Genomic DNA, 24,777 nt, shown 5'->3' on the forward strand with positions numbered 1-24,777 from the left:
GGGATCTCATTGTGCTAGTTGAACCTTAACACCATGAGTTTCAGCCAGCAGGCTCTGAAGTCTGCCCTTAGTCTTTGTAAGACAGAAAACAGTGATTTTTAGGGGCACTTAGGTTTCTGGGCTTCCAAATCCTTGCCTGCTTGGACATTCCCTAAGGAATTGAGACTGTCCTACAAACTGTTAAAAAAATCTGAAGGTCAGGTGGATTAAAGGACATCGCCTGGCAAGCATTAGCATTTCTTATATGAAATGTTTTCTCTGATATTTTTAGGAAATTTTATTTGTTCTGTGAAGCTAGGCATTAATTCTATTTCAGACAGAATTTGTGTTAATTCTCTCCTGAAGGATTAGGCATCTGTGTTGATCATGCAGGCTTGAGCAGTAGTGAATAAAATCCTTGCAGTTTTGACTCTTTTCTTCATTTTATTAGCTGTAGAGAAGCTTTCATAATTGGATTAGGTTTAAATTTCATTGCTTGTTACTGTGCTCACTTGGACCTTGTCTATGAGGCAGTATAATTAAATGCCCAGCTCTTTTTTGTGATGTAGAAAAGGCATTGAAACTTTATAGTAGGTGGATAAGATGACCCAAGAGATGCTAATTGAACTCTTGCATGTACATAAAGAACGCACAGGTGATGCTATTATTTTTGTACCTAGAGAGAGCCGGTTCGAAACCTTTGTGGTCAGTGCTCTCTTTTTGTGTGCAACCAGGCTAATGTGAAAAGATTGTATGGGCAGGTTTCGAAGGCAGGTGTTCCCATCACAAAACCACTGCTGTACTTACCATGGTGTGCTGTGCCATTCTCAAGCAAAAAGGTCAAAAGTAGATGGGCACAAGCTCACTTTTACCTGTATTGGCGGTTCTTCCAGGTTGTTTTTTGACATGCTGATAGTTTAGTATGGGGAAAGTTGCTCACTGATGACAGATTGTCTATTTTACCCTTTTTTCTCATAGAATCAAGCCTATGGTGTTGCCGTATCTAGCATCAAATTTTCAGTCACCTCAGTTTTCTTTCCAGTTTTGAATGTCTGAAACCCCTTGGTTATGAATGTCTGAAACCCCTTGGTTACAGGTCTAGGAACCACCTTTTCACAATTACCCTCCCTTGCTGTAGCATTTTGCTTTTTCATGCATTCAATATCTTTATCACCTGTCTCTCTTTAGACTTAAAATTATCATTTGTGTTGCCTAAATGCGCATTTTTCTCTACTGGTTCACAGAAAGTAAGAATCTTATTATCGTCTTGACTTGTCTAAAGGAACCTCAATTCAAGTGATATGGTTGGCTTCCCTTCTCAGACCTGGATATCACAGGGTCTGTTTCCCAAGTGAAAATGTATTCCCTGAAGGGGGATTTGTGGGTAGAGAGGAGGTCAGATATTTCTTGTACAGCTCTGAGTGCGTGTTCAGATGGCCATCACCTGCACACAGGCATGCACAGAATTACATTTCGGATGCAAAGTACATGAAACTTCTGACTTGAGAACACATTCCTGAGTCACTTAAGCTTGGTCTTTATATAGTATATAATTTGTTTTGGAGTTAGAAGTGTGTCTTCCCGTTACCCACTGTGATGATGGTGTTCTAGAACAGCTGCATTTGAGGTTTTGCCTGACTTCATGCAGCTTCAAAAGGAAATGTATCAACAATAAGTAACTTTTCAACATGTACAATGGAAATGCTATTTCAAGAGATTAAAAAAATTATCTTCCTTTTTTCCCTCTATCACAGATGCCCGAGATGTAGAGCAATTGAGTAAGAATAACATTACGCACATTCTTTCAATCCATGACAGTGCCCGCCCTATGCTTGAGGTAAGAGTTGTGGGGGACTCCACAGTAAATCCTTCCTTTGCAGTTGACTGTCACAGTCATCTTGGAGTTAATTTTTTTGTTCTGTGCAATTGATGTTTTGAGACTGATTTTCTTGAAAGCTGTAGTTTTGAGATCCAGCCACAGGTTTTGTTGTTGCTGCTTTATAACAACAAGAAATGTTACTGACAAGGGAAGAGAACTACACTGTCAATCTGTATAACACAATAATGGGATTGTGTTATTAATCTAATAGTAAAGGTAAGTTGGAGTTTAAGCATCACATAAACAACATTCCTTCCCCAGTACTAACCCTTCTGTGTATTTGGGCCCCTTCCTTGAATCTTTATGGCAAATGGGTTTGCAGTCCTTTTCTATGTGAATTTGTCTTATTTAGGCTTGGAGTGTGGGAGGAACCTGTGATCCTCACATAATAGATCTAAAATAGCAGGGCATCTGTAGTCTCCAAAACTTTACATAAAGTATTATTCCCATTTTACTGAAGGGAAACTCATCTGAAGACCTGTATTTACTGTGTTATCTTGAGCAGGGAAGGAGCTGGGAACAGGATACCGGTCTCCTTTGCTGGAATGCTATGATTTCTTCTTTACACCAGCTTACTTTGGAGGGGAGTCTCTCTGGGCTTTGCCACATCTTAAAATCTGGCTATTTGATTTATGTCAGGAACTATTATTCTCTATGATTTATTCATTCCTTCCCTGCATTCTGCTTCTCATGAAATGTGGCAAAATCGTGGGTAAGGCAGTTGGTGTTAGCCCTCATATACCTCTGGAAATGTCTGCTTTTCTTTTTCTTCATGCAAAATGTCTCCAGTGATTCAGTCCTTAAACTACAGAATTTCCATGTCTCCCAGGCAAGTCAATAGGTAAGGTGAACAAGAGGTGTCCCCAGTAGTCACAATCAACCCCAATAATAAGTAATGGTAATGGGGAACTCTGGGTTGACCTTGAATTTATAAATGTGCTGAAGCAGATTTATAAAGGTACTTCATAAAATAAAATGTGCTTTAGCTGTTGACTTTGTTACACTGTCCATTTGACTTGTGTTGTGAAGTCTGAAACAGGCTGAATTTCAAGAGTGCTCTTAGTTGAAGAGAAACATTTTTGCTGAGTAAAGGAGATGGCATGTTGCCTCTAGGGCGCTGGTCTTTAAAATGAATGGAATTTTCTTTTGTTTTATCATTATTAGAAAGCTAGGAAGGCTGATTATGGTACAGATCAGCTGCAGCCTCAGGCCAGTGCTTCTGGTGGTGGTAGTTTTGGCAGCCCACTCACCACCTCCTTGCTTGTAGTGGTGCATCTGTTTGTGAGGCTGCATGGTAAATAGAACTGGGAGCTTTTGTGGTTTAAATATAACCAGGTCACCATTTCTTCCTCTAGTTACCACCACAAAAGACATGAAGGATTATGTTTACCCAGATCTCTTCCCAATCTGGTTCACAGCAGTGTCTCAAAAGTAACAGTGGCGCATGAACAAACATGTGAACAACGTGACTGGTTGAGGATGGACTTGCTTTAATCAGCCCTGCTTCCAACTGGGCCTTCGATTTTCTCTGCATACAGTACAGTTCCTTTAAAACTCCTCCCCAGTTCCTAGAGTGGTGTAAGGATTTCAAATTCCATTTGTTTGGGAGCTGAGCTAATTTTGATTACTTTATCAGTCACAGTCTTACTGCAGTGATTGTTTTTGACTGAATGCTTCTGTTTAGGAGCAAAGTGCCTTGAAAACTTCTGTTAGGTGTGATTACTTCCTTTGTTATTTACATCCATGCCAGGTTTTGGGGGTGTTTGTTTACAGCTTGTGTGTCCGCAGTATTGGGGATTGTTCTCATGTCCACTGAAATCAAATAGGAATGTTTTCCCTATGTGTATCCCTCATCACCTTTCTCCCCAAATTTCTGTCATGGAAAGTGATTACTTTTGTGTTTAGAAATCATCTGATGTTATTCAGACTTCTTAACATGCAATTGCAGTGATAAGGGAATATCTTTTCCCTGAGATTGCCTGTTTCATTTGTATGCATTTATTTGAATGTTGATCACCTGTAAAAAGCTGCCTTTGCTTCTGCAGTAGTTGCCTTTGTCTTTAACTAAGAATATTTTATCTCCAGTATTCCCTAGTCGTGTAGGAGATATAGGAACGTGTAGGAAATTCTACAAATAATTCATTAGACAACGCTTTCTGTGCACTCTAAGGAAGATAAGTGTTTTTAGACATTGAAAAGCTAGTACTGTTTTAATAGCATGTTATCAAAGAGAATTTGGTCTTTTCTGCCCATGTATGGAACAAAGAATATGGATACATACTTTAGCTCTCAGAAGTCACAAATTAACCACATCTTGCTTGTCAGATTTTGAAGGTTCATCACTGTTTTGATGCAATAATACCTCTGAATAGAGCGCTTAAAGTGGTGTATCAAAAGTACTGATTCTATACACAGCGGGTCTTGTGGGTAGAGAATGAAAATGCCCAATCTCTCTTTGTCATTCATAGTCAAGAATGAAATACTGGAGAAATGGAAACAAACATCAGTCTATGTGGTGAACACCAACTTGCTACAGACTGTAAAACTGTTTTCTACTGTAGTAACTCAAGGCATTGGCCCTCTCTGTGATGTTACAGACTGTTTTTACCTGCTTGTTTGAAATGCTCATAGTACCTTTTTAAAAGTATGCTTTCCTGTGTGACTTAGGTTTTGGGTATAGGTTGCTTCAGTTCCTTGTAAGTTAGTAAGCTATTAGAAAATGATTGAAGAGTTTCACAACAAAGTATTATATTGGTTTAGGTTACATGTACCTACTGAGATATACTTAAAAAAAAGTTTTCTAATAGAAATTTGGTTTTGGACATTATCTCAATCACCATTTACAAACCCTTACAGATGTCTGATTCATGGTGGCTCATAATCAAAGTTTAGGAAGTCATAAGTGCTTTCAAGCTGGAATAACAGGAAAAAGTAGGTATAAAATAGTCGGATTCTAAGACTTCTTACGCCTTTAGGCATGGCTAGCTTGCATTAAGTTAAGTGCAAGACACACAATTTTTTGTAAGACTTCAAGTGATTTACACTGGAAAAAATTTGACAAAATATTGCCCTTTAGTTCTTTTTGTATAAACTGTTTCAAATAACTTTTTCCTCTAATAAAACTAACTTTGAAATATATTCAGAGAGCATTCTAAGGCTATTGTTCCAACAAAGTGCACCATTATTATACAGGATCTTAACCAATTTGGTGACAGTTTTGTAGTTTAAAGATGCATGTTTATAGCTCCTGTGATACAAATATCTGTCTCATGGAAATCCCTATGGCTAAGTAGGTAGCATGTCCAAGAGGAAGGTGTGCATGCCGTATGGAACCAGGTTTGTTATTTCACATGTAATGAGTGGAGCAGTGTCCAACAGCAGCATGTGTGCTCCCTCAGATGCACAGGGGCAGCAGCCTTGGTGAATTGAGTTGTCTCCTCCAGAGCACTTTGGATGGCTGCCCATGGGACACTCACAGATGTTTTATAAATCCACATAAGAGCCATGAACAGAGGAGAATAATTAGGTTTCTTGCCACCTACTTTTTCTATTCTATTTCTCCATTAGTTTAGGTTTTAAAATTTCTATTCAGAATATGAGACACTGAAAGGTAGATGGGGAAACACGTCTCTAAGTGTGCTTTAGATAATAACGTGTCTGGCAGTGACCTGTAGTATCCATCCAAGAGGTTGTCTTGTGTCTGGACTTCTGTAAGGCCTTTGACATGGTACTCTGCAACATTCTTCTCTAAATTGGAGAGATGAATGTGATGGCTGGACTGTCTGGGTGAGGAATTGGTTTTATGGTCACATCCAGAGGGTCAATAGCTCAATGTCCACTTGTGAGCGGTGCCCTTCAGTGGTCTGTATTGGAACCACTGCTGTTTAGTGTCTTCATCAATAACATAGACAGAGGGATTGAGTGCCCCCTCAGCACATTTACAGATGACAAAAATTTTTGTTCCAGTTGCTCGAATTAAGGTATATAAAGGTAAATCGTGTTAATCTTAACAGAAGAATATGGTTGCAGGTCCACTGAGGTTTTGTCTCTGGATTTTCCAGGTGTTTAATCCTCTTCTGGGGTTTATATGGATATGAATGTAGGCCCAAACTAAATAGACTGTTGATGTGGATGTTGATGTGGATTGTGCAGCAACTTGAAAACAGCTGCATCTCATTCTGGAAAGTGTAGGCTGTGGTGGCCAGTCATGTCCAAGCAGCTGAACTTATCAGCATCCTTATTCATTCTCTCCTCATTCCTCCACACAGCCACAAGTTTAAATGCTGGTAGAAGGAAGAATGCTTCCTATGCTGCATTGGGCAGTGATTGCTGTGTGCAAAGCAGGAGGGAGGACAGCGTGAGTCCTGGGTGAGGGAGGAGTACTGAGTTTTTCCTGTCAAACAGGTGCTCAGACCCTGTCCCAGAGAGGTGTCATCCCCAAAGAGAGGCAGGGATGGATAGGCATTCTGTGGGTCCCTGTGTGGAAAATCCTCATCAGGACTGCACGTCATTGTGGCTGGCAAATGACGTGTCACAGATTCGGACTGGAAGTAAGCAAGACTTTGACCGTGCGGGTTAGTAATTGCTGGAATATATTTCTAGAGATAGAGGTGGGTTTTCTCATATGCTCCATTTTTGTGTGGAAGTTGATTCAGGTAAGGCTGGGTTATAGTGGTCTGTAAGTTCTGCATTTCAGAGCCAGAGCATTTCACTGTCCTCAGTCTGTCTGAGACATTTTGAGGTGCCAGTTGTGGTGACTGTAGTGAGCATTGCAGACACCTGTCCATCAGTCAGGAAATGGACTGAAACCAGCAGCTTCTTTCTTACAGTCCACCACACATTTGTCAGTTACCAGTAATTTTGCTGCTGCTCTTGACCTGCACCAGAGGTTTGATCTAATAAATGTATGAATCCCATTACCAGTTGCCTGTGATTGTGGGGTCCTTTGGCATTAATTTATTTAGCGTTATCATTGCCAGATTGACTCCTGCTGTGTCACAGGAAGCTTTGATGCTGCACTCATCTGGTAGACATCATAACAATTACAGTAATGTAGATTTTAAATCAACAAGAGTTCATGTGGGCATGCCTGTACTGTCCCTTGCCGCAGAAGCTCTCAGTTGTTCACTCACTTAACGAGGAACTGCATTAAGAGCAGCTTTTTGCATGTGTGCTGCCTCTGTATGCACATCAGTTTTCTTTCTTTGTTTTCTGTGGCTTCAGAATATTCGTTTGGTTTTTATTTTCAGTATGTTGATTTTTCCCCCTCATTCTGCAGAGTTAGCCAGAGCACCATAAGAGGACAGTTACCTATTTTTCCTTTGTGTTCTGATGCATTAACAATATCGTCTTAATCTGGTACTTGGTGTCTCCAGAGCAGTGGTTTTCCCCTTTTCCTGAATTTGACTACCTAAATAAGTGTTGATATGGTGGGTGGGTGGGTGGAGGGATGGGGAAGGCAGAGAAAAACTGGTTGCTGACTGAACTACTGTGTGTGGTTTTGAGCACCACAATATAAAAAAGACATTGAGCTATTGGAGAGTGTCCAAAGAAGGGTCATGAGGATGATGAAGGGCCTTGAGGGAAAGCCTTATGAGGAATAGCTGAGGTCACTTGTTCTGTTCAGCCTGGAGAAGAGGAGACTTAGGGCCCTGAGACCTCATTGTGGTCTTCAGCATCCTCACAAGGGGAAGTAGAGGTGCAAGCACTGATCTCTTCACTCTCATGACCAAGACTTAAGGAAACAGCATGAAGCTGAGCCAGGGTAGGTTTAGGTTGGTTTTCAGGAAAAAGTTTTTCAACCAGAGGGTAGTTGGGCACTGGAACAGGATCCCCAGGGAAGTGGGCACAGTACCAAACTTGTCAGAGTTAAGAAGTGTTTGGACAGCATTCACAGGGAACATGGTGTAGCTATTGGGGTGTCCTTTGCAGGGCTGGGAGGTGAACTGAATGATCCTGATTGGTCTCTTCCAACTTGGCACAATCTATGATTTTATAATCCCTTTTGTCCAGTCTATCAGTTTATGCATCCAGCAAAACTTAAATGAACTGTGTCTTGGAAATAAAGAACTTCTCAGACAGGTTTTCTTACAAAGAGTTTTAGATAGTTTTTTCCTTTCAAATTCTAAAATTTTTATCCTAATAGAAATAGGGTTTCAAAGATTTAGTCTGAAAGGGAACTGAAAGGGAACAACAGTTAAAAAGCTCTGTGATGATCTTTTAGAAAAATCTTTCATACTCCCTGAGTAAACAGTCAAATGCATTAATAGAATACAGGTAATGAAAATATGCTGTAACTGGAACAGAATCAGTAAGTGTGAGGAATAGAAATTGTGGAAAAATAAGGATGCTGTGGAGAAGATGTATAACTTCTCTGCACCAGATTAATCACTGCTGAATGCTGTGATATACCTGTTATATAAGGTATTAAGAATGAGAAGCATGCAACTGGGGAAATCACAAGAGGAAGTGCTGAATAAAGATTATGAATGAAACATAAAGTGTACAACTGGCTGCTAAATTCAGACCTTTGGAAGAAAGTGAGGAGCTAAATGACTGAACACCTATCAAAAATTGAGAAATGTTTATACGATCAAATGGTCATAGCCTGAAGACCTGGTATAGATAATGGATCCATACCAGCTCGCATTAAGATACGGAATCTTGCTTCATACTTTTCAAGCCTGGCTGTATGGTGTAAGTCTTAATGCAGTTTCAGCTGAGCTTGGTAATCTTGCATGTTTACCCATGATCTTTAGACTATACATGCTTGTTTTTTTTGAGAAAGCAAAGTCAGCTATTTTAGAAGAACTGAAGTGGCAGCTCTGGCACAACACAAGTAATCTGGTTAGCACAGTTTGTGGATTGCATTTTTGCAGCTATTTAGGTTCTGACTATAGAAACCTATGATATCTGCTGTTAGCACTTAATGTGATAACTTTGGCCTTATCCTTTAAGTTTTTTAATTCTTTCCTTATTACAAGTTTGGGGAAACTTCTTTCTCTCATGGCTGCACTTCCTGGATTGAGTTAATATTTTTATGTGTATGTATAATAGGAATTAACCTTAAAAAAAAAATCCTGTGTTATGCCCCCTGTTTTCCCAGCTGATAACTTTGGAAGTGCTGAAAGCTGCTTTAGTGATTTGTTTTGATTCAGTAGCTTGGGTTAGGAGGGGATTTAGAGACCATCTCATTCCAGCCCCCTGCTGTGGTCAGGGGCACTTTCTACTACATCAGGTTGCTCAGAGCCCCATCCAGCCTGGCCATGAACACTTCCAGGGATGGGACATCCACAGCTTCTCCGGGCAACCTGTTCCACTGTCTCACTCTCACTGTAAAGAATTTCTTCCTAACAACTGATCTAAACCTACTTTCTTTCAGTGTGAAGTCATTTTCCCTTGTTCTATCCCTACATGCTCTTGTAAAAAGTCTCCCTCCATTTTTCTTGTAGGCTCCCTTCATGGACTAGAAAGCCACAATTAGGATACCCCAAAGCTTTCTCTTTACCAGGCTGAACAATCCCAATTCTCTTAGCCTTCTGTTCTAGATTGTATTATTTTATTCTCCTTCCATTTAAACGTCTCAGTAGCTGTCCTCTGGACTCTGTCCAGCAGGTCCATGTCCTTGTGTTGGGGCCCGAGAGCTGGATGCAGCACTCCAGGTGGGGTCTCAGCAGGGCAGAGCAAAAGGGTAGAATTCCCTCCCTTGCCCTGCTGGCCACGCTGCTTTGGATGCAGCTCAGGATGCTGTTGGCTTTCTGTGAGTGCACATTTCTGGGCCGTGTTGAGTTTATCCACCAGCACCTCCAAATCCTTCTAGGCAGGACTGCCCTTGATCTGTTCATCCTTCACTCTCTGAGGACTATCCTCACACACATGGTAGTCCAGAAAGCATTTGTCTGGACTCAAAGGCATATCACTGCTTAACATTAACTAACTAAAAAGGGAAATACTGGGAAACCAATGAGCTGTATTTTTTTTTTTTTAAGCAAAACACAAAACATCAACAAATGTTTATTCTGGAGAGATGCTGCTCAGGAAGTGAAAACAGCTAATCTGTTAAAACTGTATTGCAATATTGAATAGCAAGCAGAAGTCTTGAACTGTAAAAGGCCTTTCATATATGAAAACTGCATCTTGATGACATGACAATTGAAGGCCCTGCTGGGTATCACTGTGCAACATGTGCAGGCTCTTTTGTCATTGAGATCCAACCCAGACACTTAACAGGGACTGTTAAAGAGGGAGATGGCAAGACAGCCTTCAAAATCAGAGGTGCTAATATCATATAGCAAGGTCATGGCTGTTATATAAAGACCAGCTCTACAATTAGTAATTTAGTCAAGTTGCACTGTTGCATTTCCATCCGTGGCGCTAAACTCATATATCACCAGTGTTAGAAGCTGTTGGTTTTCAGCCATTGTGTTAATTTCAAGAGAAAGTGTACAAGCACTTCTTCTAACAAAAAATCTTAACTTTCCTCTTTGATGTTTCACTGTCTTTTCATGGTAAGGGTTTCCCCTCATGAGATGTTTCAGAAGACCATGCTGAGCAAAACAGCTACCATTTTTCTTTCAGGTATAGCAGCGCCAGATGATTCTAGTTTGAAGTAATGCCCTGTCTGGGGCATTGATTCTGCTTGTGAAGCTGGGAGCTCTGAGTAATTTTTCAAATATTACCCCAGTAGCCTACTAAGAAGCCACTAACAGACAAAGCAGCTTTTAAAGTGTTCCAGGCCAGGCCTTCATGATGGGGTACCCCTGGCAGAGGCTGCTCTGGTGAGGCACTAAATTAGTTCACAGTTTGACTTGCTCATCACATGTGAGCTGTGTCGAGGGAAGCACGTTCCTGCCATGGCAGGTGGCAGGGAGGAGAGGATGCCTGGAGCTTTCAATGGTGAGCTGTTTGCATGAGGAATGTTGAGACCAGTAGATGTCTGGTGTTTCTAATTGCTTGGTTATGGTGTTAATCAGAACAGGACAAGTGCCCTGACCTGCCTCTGCAGAGGACACAATGTGTTAACCCATGCTTCTAATCACAAAATAATAGAATGGTTTGGGTTGAAAGGGACCTTAAAGATCATCTAGTTCCAACCCCCCTGCCATGGATGGGCAGGAACACTTTCCACTAGACCATCCAATCTGGCCTTAAACATTTCCAGGGATAGTGAATCCACAACTTCTCAGGGTAAACTACTCTAGTGTCTCATCACCCTCACAGTAAAGAATTTTTTTCTAGTATCTAATCTAAACTTGCTCTCTCTCAGATTGCACCCATTTCCCTTTGTCCTGTCGCTATGTGCCCTTGTAAAAAGTAAAGTGAGCTTATTCCAGAGGTGTAGTGATCATGTTCCAGCATTCCCTTAAAGAAAGAAGCAGTTGTGATATATAGTTTTATTTAGCACTCAGGGACCCCCTTGAGGGTTCAGGGATAAGTGTGATTGGTAGTGCTCAGATATGCCCTGACATGCCTGGGAGCTTGAATAAATCATGTAGTCAAGGCAGACTAACAAAGTCCTTCCTCTCAGCTGAAGTCCTGTAAATACTCTTGGTGTGTCCTGAAGGAGATAAACCACAATTGAATACAAAGTCATTAGTATTTTCTCCCACTCTGCAGTCTTTCATGAGACAGGTTAGAATGAGAATTCAGGGGTAGAATTAGAAATAATAACCACATCTCTGTGCAATTAAAACAAAATTCTTACATTTTCAACATTTGCCTCTTTTAATTTTAGAGAGAAGAGATGGGGAAGGAGGGTTTTAACAGGACACTTTCTATTTGTGATTGACACATTCCAGCCTTAAGGAGCTTTTCAGAAGTGTCACTGAGACTACTTCCTAAGAAAACTGTGCAACCAGCATTGTAAAACACTGACATTGTATTATTCCTGACAGCAAGAATGAAATGTATGAATTCTATTGCAGAAGCATCACATTTGCCGCTGTTCATATTGCTCATGTCATTGCAATTTTGTTTATGATATTTTTCAAAGGCAAACCTGAGTGTGTTGTTCACTCAAGTCAATTAGTGGTTATCCTTGGCTGAAACACAAATGCATTTTCTGTGAGTCATTAATAAAATCAGCACTAATGGTGATTGCTACAGAAAGTAACTGAAAGGACAAACAAACGGTTGAACGGTTTTCAGTTTAGCAGGTTCAGTTTGGTACATTACTGGACTAAACCCTGTATAAAGTCTCATTGGTTTGGCTTGAGGAAGCTTTGTGCTGACTGTTTCCCACTTTAGCTTTTTTGCTGAAATGCCCCTAAACAAAAATAAGTCCTCTTGTCCTCATCTGTTGATGTGACGACTCAAATTAACACATGGTTTTTGACTAACCTGAAAGAACTTGCCAGGTGCTGGAGGTTTTCTATTTGCATCTTGGTTCACAAATATAAATTTAGAGTTTTATGTTTAAAAAAAATATTCTTGGAAATCGTTGATGGTATCTTTACATATGTACAGAGAAGTGTAATGACAAAAATACAATACTGCTCTTTTTGAACTTTTTTTTACGGACCCTTCCCCCTACTCTTTGCCCTTGGAGAGCAGAAATTTTGTAATTTGAGGTTCTTTCCCCCTCTCCTCAACTTTTAAAATCTGACACTCTAGACTCAGGTTTCCAGTGCTAACTAGAACCTCAGAAATGTATGTACAGCAGCGGCAGAGATGATATTCTGAAGAACGTCTGTAAAAACATTAGTTGGAAAACCCACTGAACGTGAAATAATGAGTAGCATTTTTAGTCCTTCTTATTCTCGTGCAAGCTGTTTTTCTGAGTGCTCATTTTATGTAAGAATCACTGGACAGTTTCCTTTGACATATAGAACATATATTAGTATAGTTAAGATGTAATCAAACTGATTGTCATTCTCAATGACTTCAGAATATCTTCGATCATTGCAAAGGAGCAGCCATCTGTATGGGTGCTGCATTTGTCTTGCAGCACTTTTTACACTTTATTCTCTTCAGAGCCGAAATAATTCTTGGTATTGTACAATTGAATTTGTGTGTGCTCTGCAAAGGTCCTGTTTTCAGTCATTGACCCATTAGTCGACGTTTGGCACTTAGAGGTATGTCATTCTGCTACTGCAAAATTCTACAAGTTCTTCCAAAAAACCCCAAATGCCAGTTTTTACAAGTTTAGTTAAAATGAAGTTGGAGTTTTTAAAATAAGATTCTGTTTAAGTAGAATAGAAACAGAGTTTTCTCTATACTGGACCATTGTGTTCCTGAGCACTGAATGAAGTACTGGATTTAATAGCAAATATGTAATTACCTTTTTTAAAAGCTAATGATATTGGGAAAGTTTTGTTCTTTAGTCTTACTGACTTTTCCAAATGTGACATAACTGTTCTGTTTCCAACCTTAGTAGATCAACCTCTAAAATAATTAGGAATTTGAATATTGACAGAATTCCATTAATACATTATTGACTGTAAAGTTTCTGCATATATATGTGTGCACCTGAAATCTGGTTTAATCCCCTGATATTCACTGCAGTAGAGCTGCTTATTAATTCCAGAATCTGTGATGAAAGTGTTGTTGTTTCTCAAATAACAGTGAATTTTTGAAATTTTACTTAACTCTCCCTTGTTTCAGCTTTGACAATCTTGAAATCTGAATACTTGCCATAGTTTTGTTAGCTCTCACTGTATCGGTTTAACTGCAGCACTCAGTTTCAGGGCCTACGAGAGAAATCTAGTTTTGGTGGTTACTCTGCTGAAACAGAAAACAAAAAAGTAAATTATATTTTATTTTACTGATTTTTTGGGGACAATGATAACAGGTTAAATAACCAAAAGAAATGGAAGCACTGCTTTTATTTGATGGGGGTATCAGTTAGGATCATCATGTAAGTAATAAGCAAAAAGTCTGGTTTGTGTGTATTTGTTGGAAGGTAGAGGTGTTTGGTGGTAAAGGTGATTGATGGAGAAAGGAAAGTGAGCAGTGATTTCAAAGTAACAAGTGGAAAGTAGTAGTGAATTGAGATGAGCAGGAAAATCCTGTGTTCAGCATCTCATTGCCCTAGGAGCTTTGGTCTATACCCATTCCATATATTTGGGATGTTATATTACCTAATAATATACATAGATTTTGTGTAATTAAAAAGGCTGGATCAATAGATTTTAATTGGGTACTCTGAGGAAAAGCGTGTTGGGAGAGATAAAGCATGACTGACATAGTGGTCAGCTGAATAAATTTTTGAATAACAATATATATGCAAGAATATGCAATAAATAAAGGGCATGTATTACTTTGTATAGGATTTTAAATTGTGTTTCTCTTTTCATCAGTTTTTAGGCTTTGCATGCTTTTCCCTTTGTTTTGAATAAAAACCATGTTTTGAAATGAGTAGCTGCTCTGTAGCACCTAATTTAGTGTGTGTAGGTGAATTTGGCACAATACCTGTTTTGAGTTGTTCTGTCCTTCCTTCACTGAATAATTTTACAGAATTGTCATTCTTAGGGAACAAAGTGTCCTTAATTTAAAAAGATGTAAATAAAGACTTCCATGTGGTTGACATGAAATTTGTATTTGTTTTTCCATCTTTATTAATAGGCCAGTTTGGTTCAATTGGGATATTGCATCTGCAACTGGATTCAGGTTTATTTAATGAAACTGCTGACTAGAGACTAATTTGGAGCCTGTTGAAATTTTCACATGAAGCTGGTTTCAACAGTCTTTGATTTAGCTTACTCTGTTGTAGTCACTGTTCCAGTGATTGTTGCCATCTAACATTTTATGCTTTGCAGTTTGAGAATGGCAAACAAACTGCTAGGTAAGAAAATAGTGGTGTTTCTGTCTTTCTTGCATGCTAGTACCCTATATTAAATGTTGTAGGTAGCTGTTTGTTTGCTTGGCATAAACTGTTCTGCTTGAAAGGTCCCTTTGGGACAGTTCTTTGATGGTGCCTGCAGGGTATGTGCACAGGAAAGACAGTAGTGTCTTGGGGCACAGATATACAAATATTATGATCCTGGATAGTTTTTTTTTCCAAAAAGAGTCATAAACAGCAGGGTTCAGCAATTAAGTGTCTTCCTATTGCTGATATGTTTAAAAAAAGAAAGTCTATACAGTATGTGTGAGGAAAATCTAATTCCAGCAATCAGCGTAGAATAGCTGCACAAAAAATCCTGAGTCTCATGTATGAATACCTGCTTCATACAATCTTGTGGTGATGTTATATTTCAAGTATCTGATTATGATGAATGGTATTTGATCCTATTATTATAGTTATTATTTCAACCAAGAGAAGCAAAACTAGATGGTAGGGTGGGATCCTCAGGAGTTACCAATTCTGGCCAAACTGTGTTTGGCTCGAAGTTGCTAAGAGTTTCACTGTTGATTTTTGTGGGAGATGGGTTAGGTCACTGCACAGTACTTTTGAAATCCCACCTCTAACTATTTCTGAGTTGAGTGTGTGATTATTTCCTCACAGGGAGGAGTCCATCACCACAGCCTTCCAGAAACACAGGTGATATACATCAGTCAAAATACCAAATTCCAGTAACTTAAACCATCTCCTTTCGGAGAAGATGTATCAATAAAGCTAACAGGCTGGTGCTGAGTGTTTGCAAGCCCAGTAATGAAAAGTGTGCTATGGGCTTCACTGAAGTTGTAAGTGCTCAAGATGTCCAGGACCAGGCTTTGGATGAGCCATTCGGGACCACCTGTGGTCTCTCATAGGCTGGTTTCATGCTTGCTTGCAGTAGTTGGAACTAACCAGCCATGACAAAAAAAGGAACATTGCAGGTCTTAAATTTGTGCTGGGTGCTACTTCTGCTTTTAGAGTGAACACGGTCTGAAAGCCCCTCTGCACTCAGCCTGTGAAAAGCACTCAGCATGTGCCATAGCTTCTGAAATCTGCGGAACAACTTGCGTCAGTGCGTGCAGGAGGAGAGAACCTTCTGGCATGCACTGCACTCCAGAGCTAACCCATCTCCTGCCCTCAATTTTCAATTTTTCAATGGTATGGAGTTGCTAGAGGTGATGGGGAAAGAATAGCATGTAAATTTACTTTCGGATCTCAGGCCCTCATTCTACTGGAGTGACTCACTTGAAGTGATACTAGTGTCCAAGATAAACCTCTAAGATGTGTCATACAAATTCTTATTATTGTAATTCATCTGTCAATACAATTAATTATCCTTGGCTCATCAGCCTAATATCAGTATAAGTACTGCTGCTACACTACCTTTCTAATGAGTCTGTCTATACAAGTTGCTTTGGATCAGTTTTTGGCTGTGGGGCCCGCTTGGTTTTCGAGAATGTTTCTGATTGTTTCGCACCACAATCTCTCTGATAAAGTGGTAAAGTTTGTGCACCTTGCAGAGGTATGTCATGGTGCTGGGGTCAGGATCTCGTGTAAAAGGGGCTTGCTCTTTGTGCAATGGCAAGTGAAGACACAAAGTATATATAGGGGAAATATGGAGGGGTTTCTCAGCCAGCAAAGCAAAGGGGTTGTAGATAATGCTACCTCAGGTAGCCACACACTTGAGCAGTGAAAATTCCTCTTCTTTCCCCAGCTGGCAAATAAAATGCCTGGTGGGTGCAGATTGTGTTCCACCTTGTTGGCAAGGGATATCTTGCACATAAATGTGTGAATTTCCATGTGTGGTGTTGAACCTGTTTATGTTCAACATAAACATGATTATTGGGATTATTACAGGAGTATGCATTGTCACAAAAGGATGGATTTAGGTGCATTTTTTAATGACCCTTTTGCTTGAATTCTTATCTTTACAAGTGCAACTGAAGAATTTGTAACTTGGCAACTGATGTAATTCAATAGAGTTCCAGTGAATAATATAGTTTTTGTGTGTCTGAGCTGCAGATTGTATTCTTGGAAGTCCTATTTGAGAAGTCACCTAAATGTGCTTTCAGAAGTGTTCTGTTTCTTAACAGTCATAGGAGCAAAAAATCCTTTGAAAATAAAATGACAGTTGAAATGAGTGTTGACAATGCAAAGCAGTAGTGTAGGATTGTAGATATGTTGTTTTAAATATATCCAGTAACATTTTTCATGCATCAGAAATGGTTATCTAACTTCCTTACTTGATCTGGTAATTTATTATGATAGCTGACTAAGAAGGAGAGGCTAATTTTGTGGAAGAAAAGTATGAGTTTTATGGTTGTCTTTTTTGAAGGTTTCAAAAAATAAGAAAACAAAATCTATACCACAAACATATTTTTTTGAAATAAAGAAAAATGATTATGTGAGTTTAAAAGAAACTGCATATCACAATTTCAGGCTGTAACATCTGTTCAGAGAAAAGGAAGGGCAGGAGAAGATGCAACTTCATTTTCCTAGAAATGTAAGAACAATTGTGTTTTCAGAAAGAAGTTTTGATCTTTTTAGTAAAGATGCTCCTTTTTGTAAAAGATCACTATTGAGCCTTGGGAGAAGCATGACTAAGCTATATGCTGGTGCCTTAGCAATGTGAAAGCAAGTGTTTTAAAATCTGACTGTATAGAGATGATCTCTTCTGAATGATGGTGTTGCTTCCTCAAAATCATTAATATTCCACCAGTCTAGAGCGGGACTTGTGCTGTGATGGATGAATGTGTTTAACTTGAATCTTTTCTTCTCACACCGTTTTGCTTCTTTATACAGGGAATGAAGTATCTGTGCATTCCTGCTGCTGACTCACCCTCGCAGAACTTGTAAGTATTTTTTAAAAAGTAAATCACAAAACCCTAGAAATCCCATGATGCCTATTTTAAAATTTGCTGAAAGCTCTGATTCTGATCTCTAATGAGTATTACACAAATGTGGGGTTTAATCTGTTAAGAAAACCCAGTAACACTTCATTTCAAACTGCTTTTTGTGTGTGTTTTTAGGAGGCTCAGTACGTAAACACTCTTGATTTGTGTCCTTAAACTTCAGGAATTCCTTAGTGAGTCTGAGCCTAATTCAGTCACAGTTTATTCTAGCCACTGTTTTTATAAATCTTTGTGTTTGGCTCCTCTTTTGCTTTTTTTTTTTTTGTTTTGTTTTTTTTTTATTTGTTTGTTTGTTTTTTAGTGCCAACTGCAGCCATTAACGAAACACAATATTTGAAAGAGGTTTGAAGCCTGGTGCCTCAAGGGTTGAAATAAATACCTCACAGTGGGCCTTCAAAACAAAGTCCCTGTGTGCAAACTAACTCTGTGACAATCTGCTGGGGACTTCTTGAACCTGCCTCAGAAGTCCCTGCTGCTCTTAGTATAAGCTGGCGGGGAGTTTTCTGCCCTGTCTGATCTTGAGGACATAGGGACTGCAACTAGGGTGTCCAAGCCTTGCTCTTTCTTATCTCTGCTAAAGTTCACGTAATGCTAATTGACTTACCCCTGCTTTTAATTGAGCATGGCAAGTCTTGATTCCAAAGAGAAATCAAAACAAAAGGACTTGGATGGTGACCAGCTCTTTCTTCTAGAGCTCACTGTTTATGTTGGGGAGAGGTGAGGGGGGTTTCAGCCACATCCTACTACCACGTTTTGGTAGAGAGACAAGTAGTGGAAAGAGGCCTGGTAGGTACGGAAGGAAGTGCAGCACTGCTTTTCTCTTGTATCACAGCAATTTTTTGGCTCATGCTTTTGGGGGATATTTTTAGAGCATGTGTTTCTCATACTCTAGAAAGATTCCAGCGTGGCACTTGATGTGTGATGATTTGCCTTTTCATTCTGCATTTCTGTCATGATTTTAGGGGAAGGGAAAAAAAAAAAAAAAGGCACCACACCCCACCCGCAATGAAAAACACCCTAATCCCCTAAATTTCAGGTCTGTAATGAGAAGGCAGAGAGCTAACTGCCTTTGTCATGGACAACTTCCATGGCCTTAATATTTAGAAAAAAAATAAATAAATTTAAAGAAATATCCTTTTGGGAAGGAAAGCTAATATGAGATCAGAGGAAAATATTCACGTCATTAATTGTTCATTAGCGTTTTGAGGTGTGTAGCGTTTTTGAAAATATTTTTTAAACCTGCTTCCTTTGTTAATAGAGATAAATCGGGATTGGAAAGAGAAAGGATGGCATTTATGATGAACATCAATCAATGTACAATTCCCTCACTGTAAAATATCAAGGAGTTATATTGAAAATCCAGCTCCTGTGCTCGAGCTGTCTGGCGCAGTACCAAGGCTCTTAAGGCTTCAGTAAGAAGATGGAATATTTGCATGAGTATTGTTTCTGTTACGCTGCAGGCATCGAAAATACTTGCTTTGGTATCAGGTGGTTGCAAGCAAACGTCATTACTTCTAATACTGATACATTCGATCACTTAAAATAAAACTTGATGAGTAACTGATTTTTCTTCTTACACTTTATACAGTCCAGGCCTTCAAGTAAAATCAAATCATGATGCTCACAAATAGCACCATTGCTTGCTTTGCACATGCAGTCTTCTGAAAGAAAGAGGAAGTTATTTTTGTTCAGCCTGTGAGGACTGGATGCTGTCTTATCTGGGAGTGGTTAACCATACTGCCTGTGCCCACTGTGGAGGGAGGGATAGCTAGGGAACAGGAAAGGGAATTGATCCCTCTGCAACATCTTTGCATGTCTACCCTCTTCGTCTAAAAGAGGGATTCTCTTGGTTTCTTTCTAGGGAGAAAAAAACAACCAACCAAGCAGCATCCTGTATTGCAGGTCCTTGTGTTCTCTTAGCAAGGGGTGACAGGCACAACTGATGGGGTGCACTCTTCTCTTGTCTGTTTCCCAACAGCAAGGGCCAACTTGGAAGTCTTTTACCCACTGAATTTTGGGACTGTGAGCTCTTAATGCACATCAGCTCAGTTTTTCTGAAGGAAACCTCTGGTTTCTTGTGTGTATAATGCACATTTACTTCTAGAAAGCTTGTTTAGTGGAGTTCTTTTCCTCAGAGGGATGACTTGCCAGGGAAATACAGCAGCAGGGATTCCACTGTTAGCATGTGTGTGTTCACTAAAGTGTCTCAAAAGCTTTATTTTACTCCCCTGTTCTGCTCCTAGCAAGCATAGGGAGAAAGCAATTGCTTTTCAGACTCAAGGTACTTCCTAGATGTTAAATCAATGTTTTCCCTGGTCTGTGAGAATTTTACCTTGGGCCAGTAACTGCTCCAGAAATGTCATCCTCTGTAGAAGTCATCACTAAAAAGTTATTTCTATAGAAATAAAATCTTCCCTTCCTACCCTGTTCCAGTTAATTATCTTTGACTGCCTGATTCTAAGGAATTAACCTCCAACAGTCAGGTGGTTAGTGGTGATAATGCAGACGCCAGATGACCTATTAACAGGAGAAAATTTTGGTAGACTTTTTTTACATCACCAAAGGAAAGAAAAATCAAGATGCTTCGTCCTATCTGATTTGGATGCTGTCTTTTTAACCTTTGTGAATCTTTGTAGAAGTCTAACTAGCAACAAATGAAAATACAGCTCTGGTATCATAACTCTGCTCTTGGTCCAGTTTTGAATTATGCAGCGTGCTAATGCATGAGTTTAGATAACTTCTACAACATCCTGGTAGGGGCGTTGTACTGGTGGTTCTTCCTGTGGTGTTTTCCCACTGTAAAGATGATGCAGTTCAGGACCCAGCTTTCAGCTGGGAGATGCAAGAGCCAGATATCATGTAATAAATTAACCTGAAGTCCAACAAATGGGCTGCAAATCAACACATTTGTCAAGTGCTTTCCTGTTAGAGATGATAGTCAACTGTTTTGTGGTTAGTGTAAGACTTACCATTCTTCTTTGTGTCTGGCACTTGCCACACAGCTAACTGGTCCTCAATCTTAGTTTTCATATAAATATGGTGTTGCCATAATGTTGAAAATGAGTTCAGGCCACTGTGTCTGCTGCTCCAGAAGGGACCCTGATGCCCTAGGGCTGTGGAGGAGTACATGCCTCCTTTTCTCTGGCTCAAGCTGAGGAGGGGCCAGAGTGCTATAGAGCAGCACTAATTCTAGATGTGACTATTTCTCTTCTCATTTTCATGAATGCCTGTAAACACACTTGAAAGCACATCAGCAATCTGAGCATCAGCAGTGAGGAAGGGTGAAGAAAACTGAGTGAATGGAGTTCACGATGTTTAGTACCTTGCAAAGGTGTTTTGCTCAGTCACAGATATTTTTCAAACCAGAGTGTTGAAGTGTCTACCGAAACTTGTGCGAGACCATTGAAACAAATTCACTGGTGCATGAAGCTGCCCTCCTGGCCAGATTTTCTAGAGAGAAAGAGAAAAGATGAGAAGATCAGGTCAGATAATACAGACCTAACCAAGCTGCATCTAAGTGAATGCTTTCAATCTCAGCTAAGTTCTTCATTGTGCAATAGCAAAGCCTCTTGCACACATAGCCAGAGATCTCATTTGTCCTCTAAATTTGTTCATGTGAAACCTCTTGTGCTTCCCTGGCAGACCTGAGCACCATGATTTGTTAGAACTCAGTCAGTGGCATTGGTTTGGCATGGCAGTCCGAGTACACATGCATTTGTAAGGCTTTGTCTTCACTTATCCCACATGCTTCATCAGTTCCTTGAGAAATATAAAAGCCTGAGTTGACCTGCTGTCCTAAGGCTTGGGAGTGCATTGTGCCTTGAGATTTTCCAAATAAGCTGCTTGGGTCTTCTCTAGCTGTGTTTTCCATGTTGTATCCAGTGATGCAGGAACTCCATTGGAGAGGGAGTCCTGTGCTTGGGATCTTCTTTTTGTTTATTCCAGTTAGATATCATTGTGTTTGCAAGTTCTGCAGGCAGTGACACTCTGTTGCATCAGTGTTGTCCTTCAGGTCAGGAGTGTTTACAGAATCAGCAGCTGCACTGTTAGGCAGGAAGGGAAGCTTCCTTTTATGTGGGTATTCCTGATTTTTGTGTGGCTGCTGGTGCTGAGCTGAGGTTTTTTTTCTTTTACCCTTGTGGTATAATATTCACCCAGAAAGGGGAAACATCTTGAATACAGGACGTTGTGTTTCATGGGTGTTGAGCGCAATGTGCTTTCAGGTTTGCCCTTGCCAGCAGGCCTGGCAATGACTGCCCCCTAAGAACCTCTTTCCTCTGCCTGTGTTGCCCACACTGCTTCTGCTTGTGAGCTTGAATTGCAAGAGCACTCAAAGGCCACCGTGAGCTCCAGCTCTGCTGAGCTAAGGGGTGCTGCTTGCAGCTGTGGTAAACTGCAGGCAGTGCCAAAGGCTTCACAGTCGGAAAGGCAGGGTGTGCAACTTAGAACTGGGATGCAAAGAGGCAGTGCTGCACATCCACTCAGATGATGACAGCTGCCTGCTAGCTATCCTTCACTGTGCCCCACTTAAAATAAAAGGGGCATGTGTAAAGGATAATGAGATTATAAACCCTAAACTTTGCAGACAGAATCTTCTCTAGGTTTTCTCCTCTGCTGCTTTAAAACAGGTAGGCTGTAGGCTGACACCCTGAATAAGGGCAGAAAGGGTACTGCTGTCTGAAAGGAGCAGACTGGAAGGAAATAAAGAAAATAGGGCTTGAATTGAGAATTTTTTCATAGCAGAGACAAAAGGAAGTGATTTCATGTAGCCAAGCAGAAAGACATGGCTTGAAGGAGGAGGTAGAGTTAGAGTTCAGCATAAGTTTGGGTAGCAGGCAGTGTCTCTTTGTGAGAGACATGTCTGGAGAACTGCTCGTGTAGTTGTGCTGAGTTCCACCTGACATCTGAGCACACAAGGACATGTGAGGTCAAGTCACTGCGTTTAGGAAGAATCAAACACACACAGAAATACGGACTTGACAGTCATCAGAATAAAGTTTATCACACTGTAGTGCCTAAAATACCAGTCTCTTACTTGGATAGAGTGGCAAATAAATTACACCATTGAGTTCTGTGTTTCATTGGGAGACAATAACTTTTACTTTGTAAGACCTGTATTCAGTTCTAAATTCTAGAAACAGCGTGAGGTGAGCTTTCGGATATATTTCTTTCTTTCTAAGTAGTGATTTTACTAAATGCAGCACTTTCTTTATCCTCCTTCTGCTTTTGTTTTCAGAGCAAGGCATTTCAGAGAGAGCATCAAATTTATCCATGAGTGCCGGCTCACAGGTGAAGGCTGCTTAGTTCACTGGTATGTATACTGCTCGCTAAAAAAACTTTTAAAGGGTTTCTCTACCTTGATTTGGATGTTCATAATTTTAATAAATTAGTGGTCATCTCTCCTCTGTGGCAAAATCTGCTTGGACTAAATTGCCCACTTTACTCAAAGAGCCCCAGAAGATTTGCAAATGCCATTAAAGCCTTATGCTAGAACTTTCAAGTCCCTGGGGTGGGCAGCTGCTTGGAGATGAAAGGAGCCCATGAAATTCTTCTTGACCTTCTCTTATCAAACATTTTGACTAGGAATGTGTTGGCTGAAGACATACTATTTATTTCTCATCATTTTAATCACTGGATTTCTAAATGTGATTTCCATAATCCTAATAATTTGATTAGTTTCTCTAACGGCTGTTTTGGTGACTTCAGAGTCATTAAAAAAGCCTGTCTGAACACAAATTGATTTTTTCCCCTCTTTCTTTTCTTTAAACTGCTGAAGCATTCAGATGTTGAATTTGTTAATAGCAAGACCCTGATTGGAGAGATGTTCCTGGGACTGTAAAGAATAGAAAAGGAAATCCCACCCTGGGCTTTTTCTTGCTCTCAGCTATTGGCTGTGGTCTTTGTGCTGTATGTCCAAAGGCCATATCTGAGTCTACATCTGGAATCAGAGTCATCTCATGATTTGAACACTGGACTTGTACACAGGCCCTGGGTATAAATCCTCACTTTGCTATTGACTCATGACAGGGCTGTGCATGAGCCATTTGGTCAGTCTTGGTGTATGGAAAACAGGAATAAGTAGTCTGAATACTGATAGAGTTTTAAAAAACATATATTTAAATTTGTGAAGTATTCAGAAACATAAAATGGTGAAAGAGTCTGGTAACTCTTTATTTTTACTGTGGTAAATATAACTCTAACACATTTTTAATACTCTGAATAGAAATAATTCTGAATTTGTCCAATGTTGTCCAACCAGGCATCATGAATGATTCTTACTCTATCCCAGCTTTTCATCTGGGAAACTGGAGTCCTGAGAGTTTAAGCTGCACAATGCAGTGGATAGCAGAAAGAGGAACTCAAGCAACCAGACATACATACCTCTTACTGGTTCAGTTAAAGTTCATTTTGGCCCCATGAAATTGCAGCCTTTATACATGGTGGAGAGGAAACAGTTTTATTTCACTGCTCTGATCTTTATAAACAGAAGAAAAAAAGTGGGTGACTTACTTCTGCCTTTTTAAAACCCAAATCTAACTTAGAATGTGTGCACTATCCCCTGCTTTTGTGACTACTTCATACTGATTTCTTCCTTTTCAGCCTCACATGAGTTACCACTCAAAACCCACTTTCTTGATCATGTAGATTTTTTTTCTGCTGCATTTGAAAAAGTAGCACCAAAACAACTTAACTCAAATATTATAATATTTCTTCCTCATGTCAAGCAACACAGCAGTCTGTGATGTTGAGAAGTGATGCTTTTAGCTGTGACAGGTGAAGTACAGCACTGCTTCAGTGTATGGCACCCCCTTTTCCATGCAGCCTTGCAGGTGTCTCCAGGAGTGTCACCCTGGTGGTTGCCTACATCATGACCATCACAGACTTTGGCTGGGAAGATGCGCTGTCTGTTGTCCGCGCGGCGAGGTCCTGTGCCAATCCCAACATGGGCTTCCAGAGACAGCTACAGGAATTCGAAAAGCATGATGTTGATCAGGTAAATGAAGTACAAAAAAGAGCTGTGAAACACAACTCCAAGTCAGATCATGGGCTACTTCTCACTATTTTGTGGTCTGTGTGGTTTATCGGACTCCCTGTTTTTGCTTTGAGGGAAAGGCTTCTTAGCCCAGCCAGTTCCACAAAGGAGATACAGATAGATCTGAAGGTGTCAGGAAATGCTGGATCAGAGTAGGGAT

At 40.1% G+C, this 24,777-nt stretch overlaps 1 protein-coding gene across 3 annotated transcripts in view; it reads left to right on the plus strand.

Annotated features, from left to right (window-relative positions):
- The window catches only part of DUSP22 (dual specificity phosphatase 22), a 43,925-nt gene that overhangs the window by 12,689 nt on the left and 6,459 nt on the right, over positions 1 to 24,777 (plus strand). For all 3 annotated transcript variants that reach the window (XM_041413107.1, XM_041413109.1, XM_041413108.1), the window contains exons 3-6: positions 1,734 to 1,816; positions 17,475 to 17,524; positions 22,821 to 22,895; positions 24,407 to 24,578. In XM_041413107.1, coding sequence (XP_041269041.1) covers positions 1,734 to 1,816; positions 17,475 to 17,524; positions 22,821 to 22,895; positions 24,407 to 24,578 — 380 coding nt within the window. The remainder of the gene's footprint in view (positions 1 to 1,733; positions 1,817 to 17,474; positions 17,525 to 22,820; positions 22,896 to 24,406; positions 24,579 to 24,777) is intronic.

Source organism: Onychostruthus taczanowskii, unplaced genomic scaffold, assembly GCF_017590055.1.
Source record: "Onychostruthus taczanowskii isolate IOZ18803 unplaced genomic scaffold, ASM1759005v1 scaffold40, whole genome shotgun sequence".
Lineage (NCBI taxonomy): Eukaryota > Metazoa > Chordata > Aves > Passeriformes > Passeridae > Onychostruthus > Onychostruthus taczanowskii.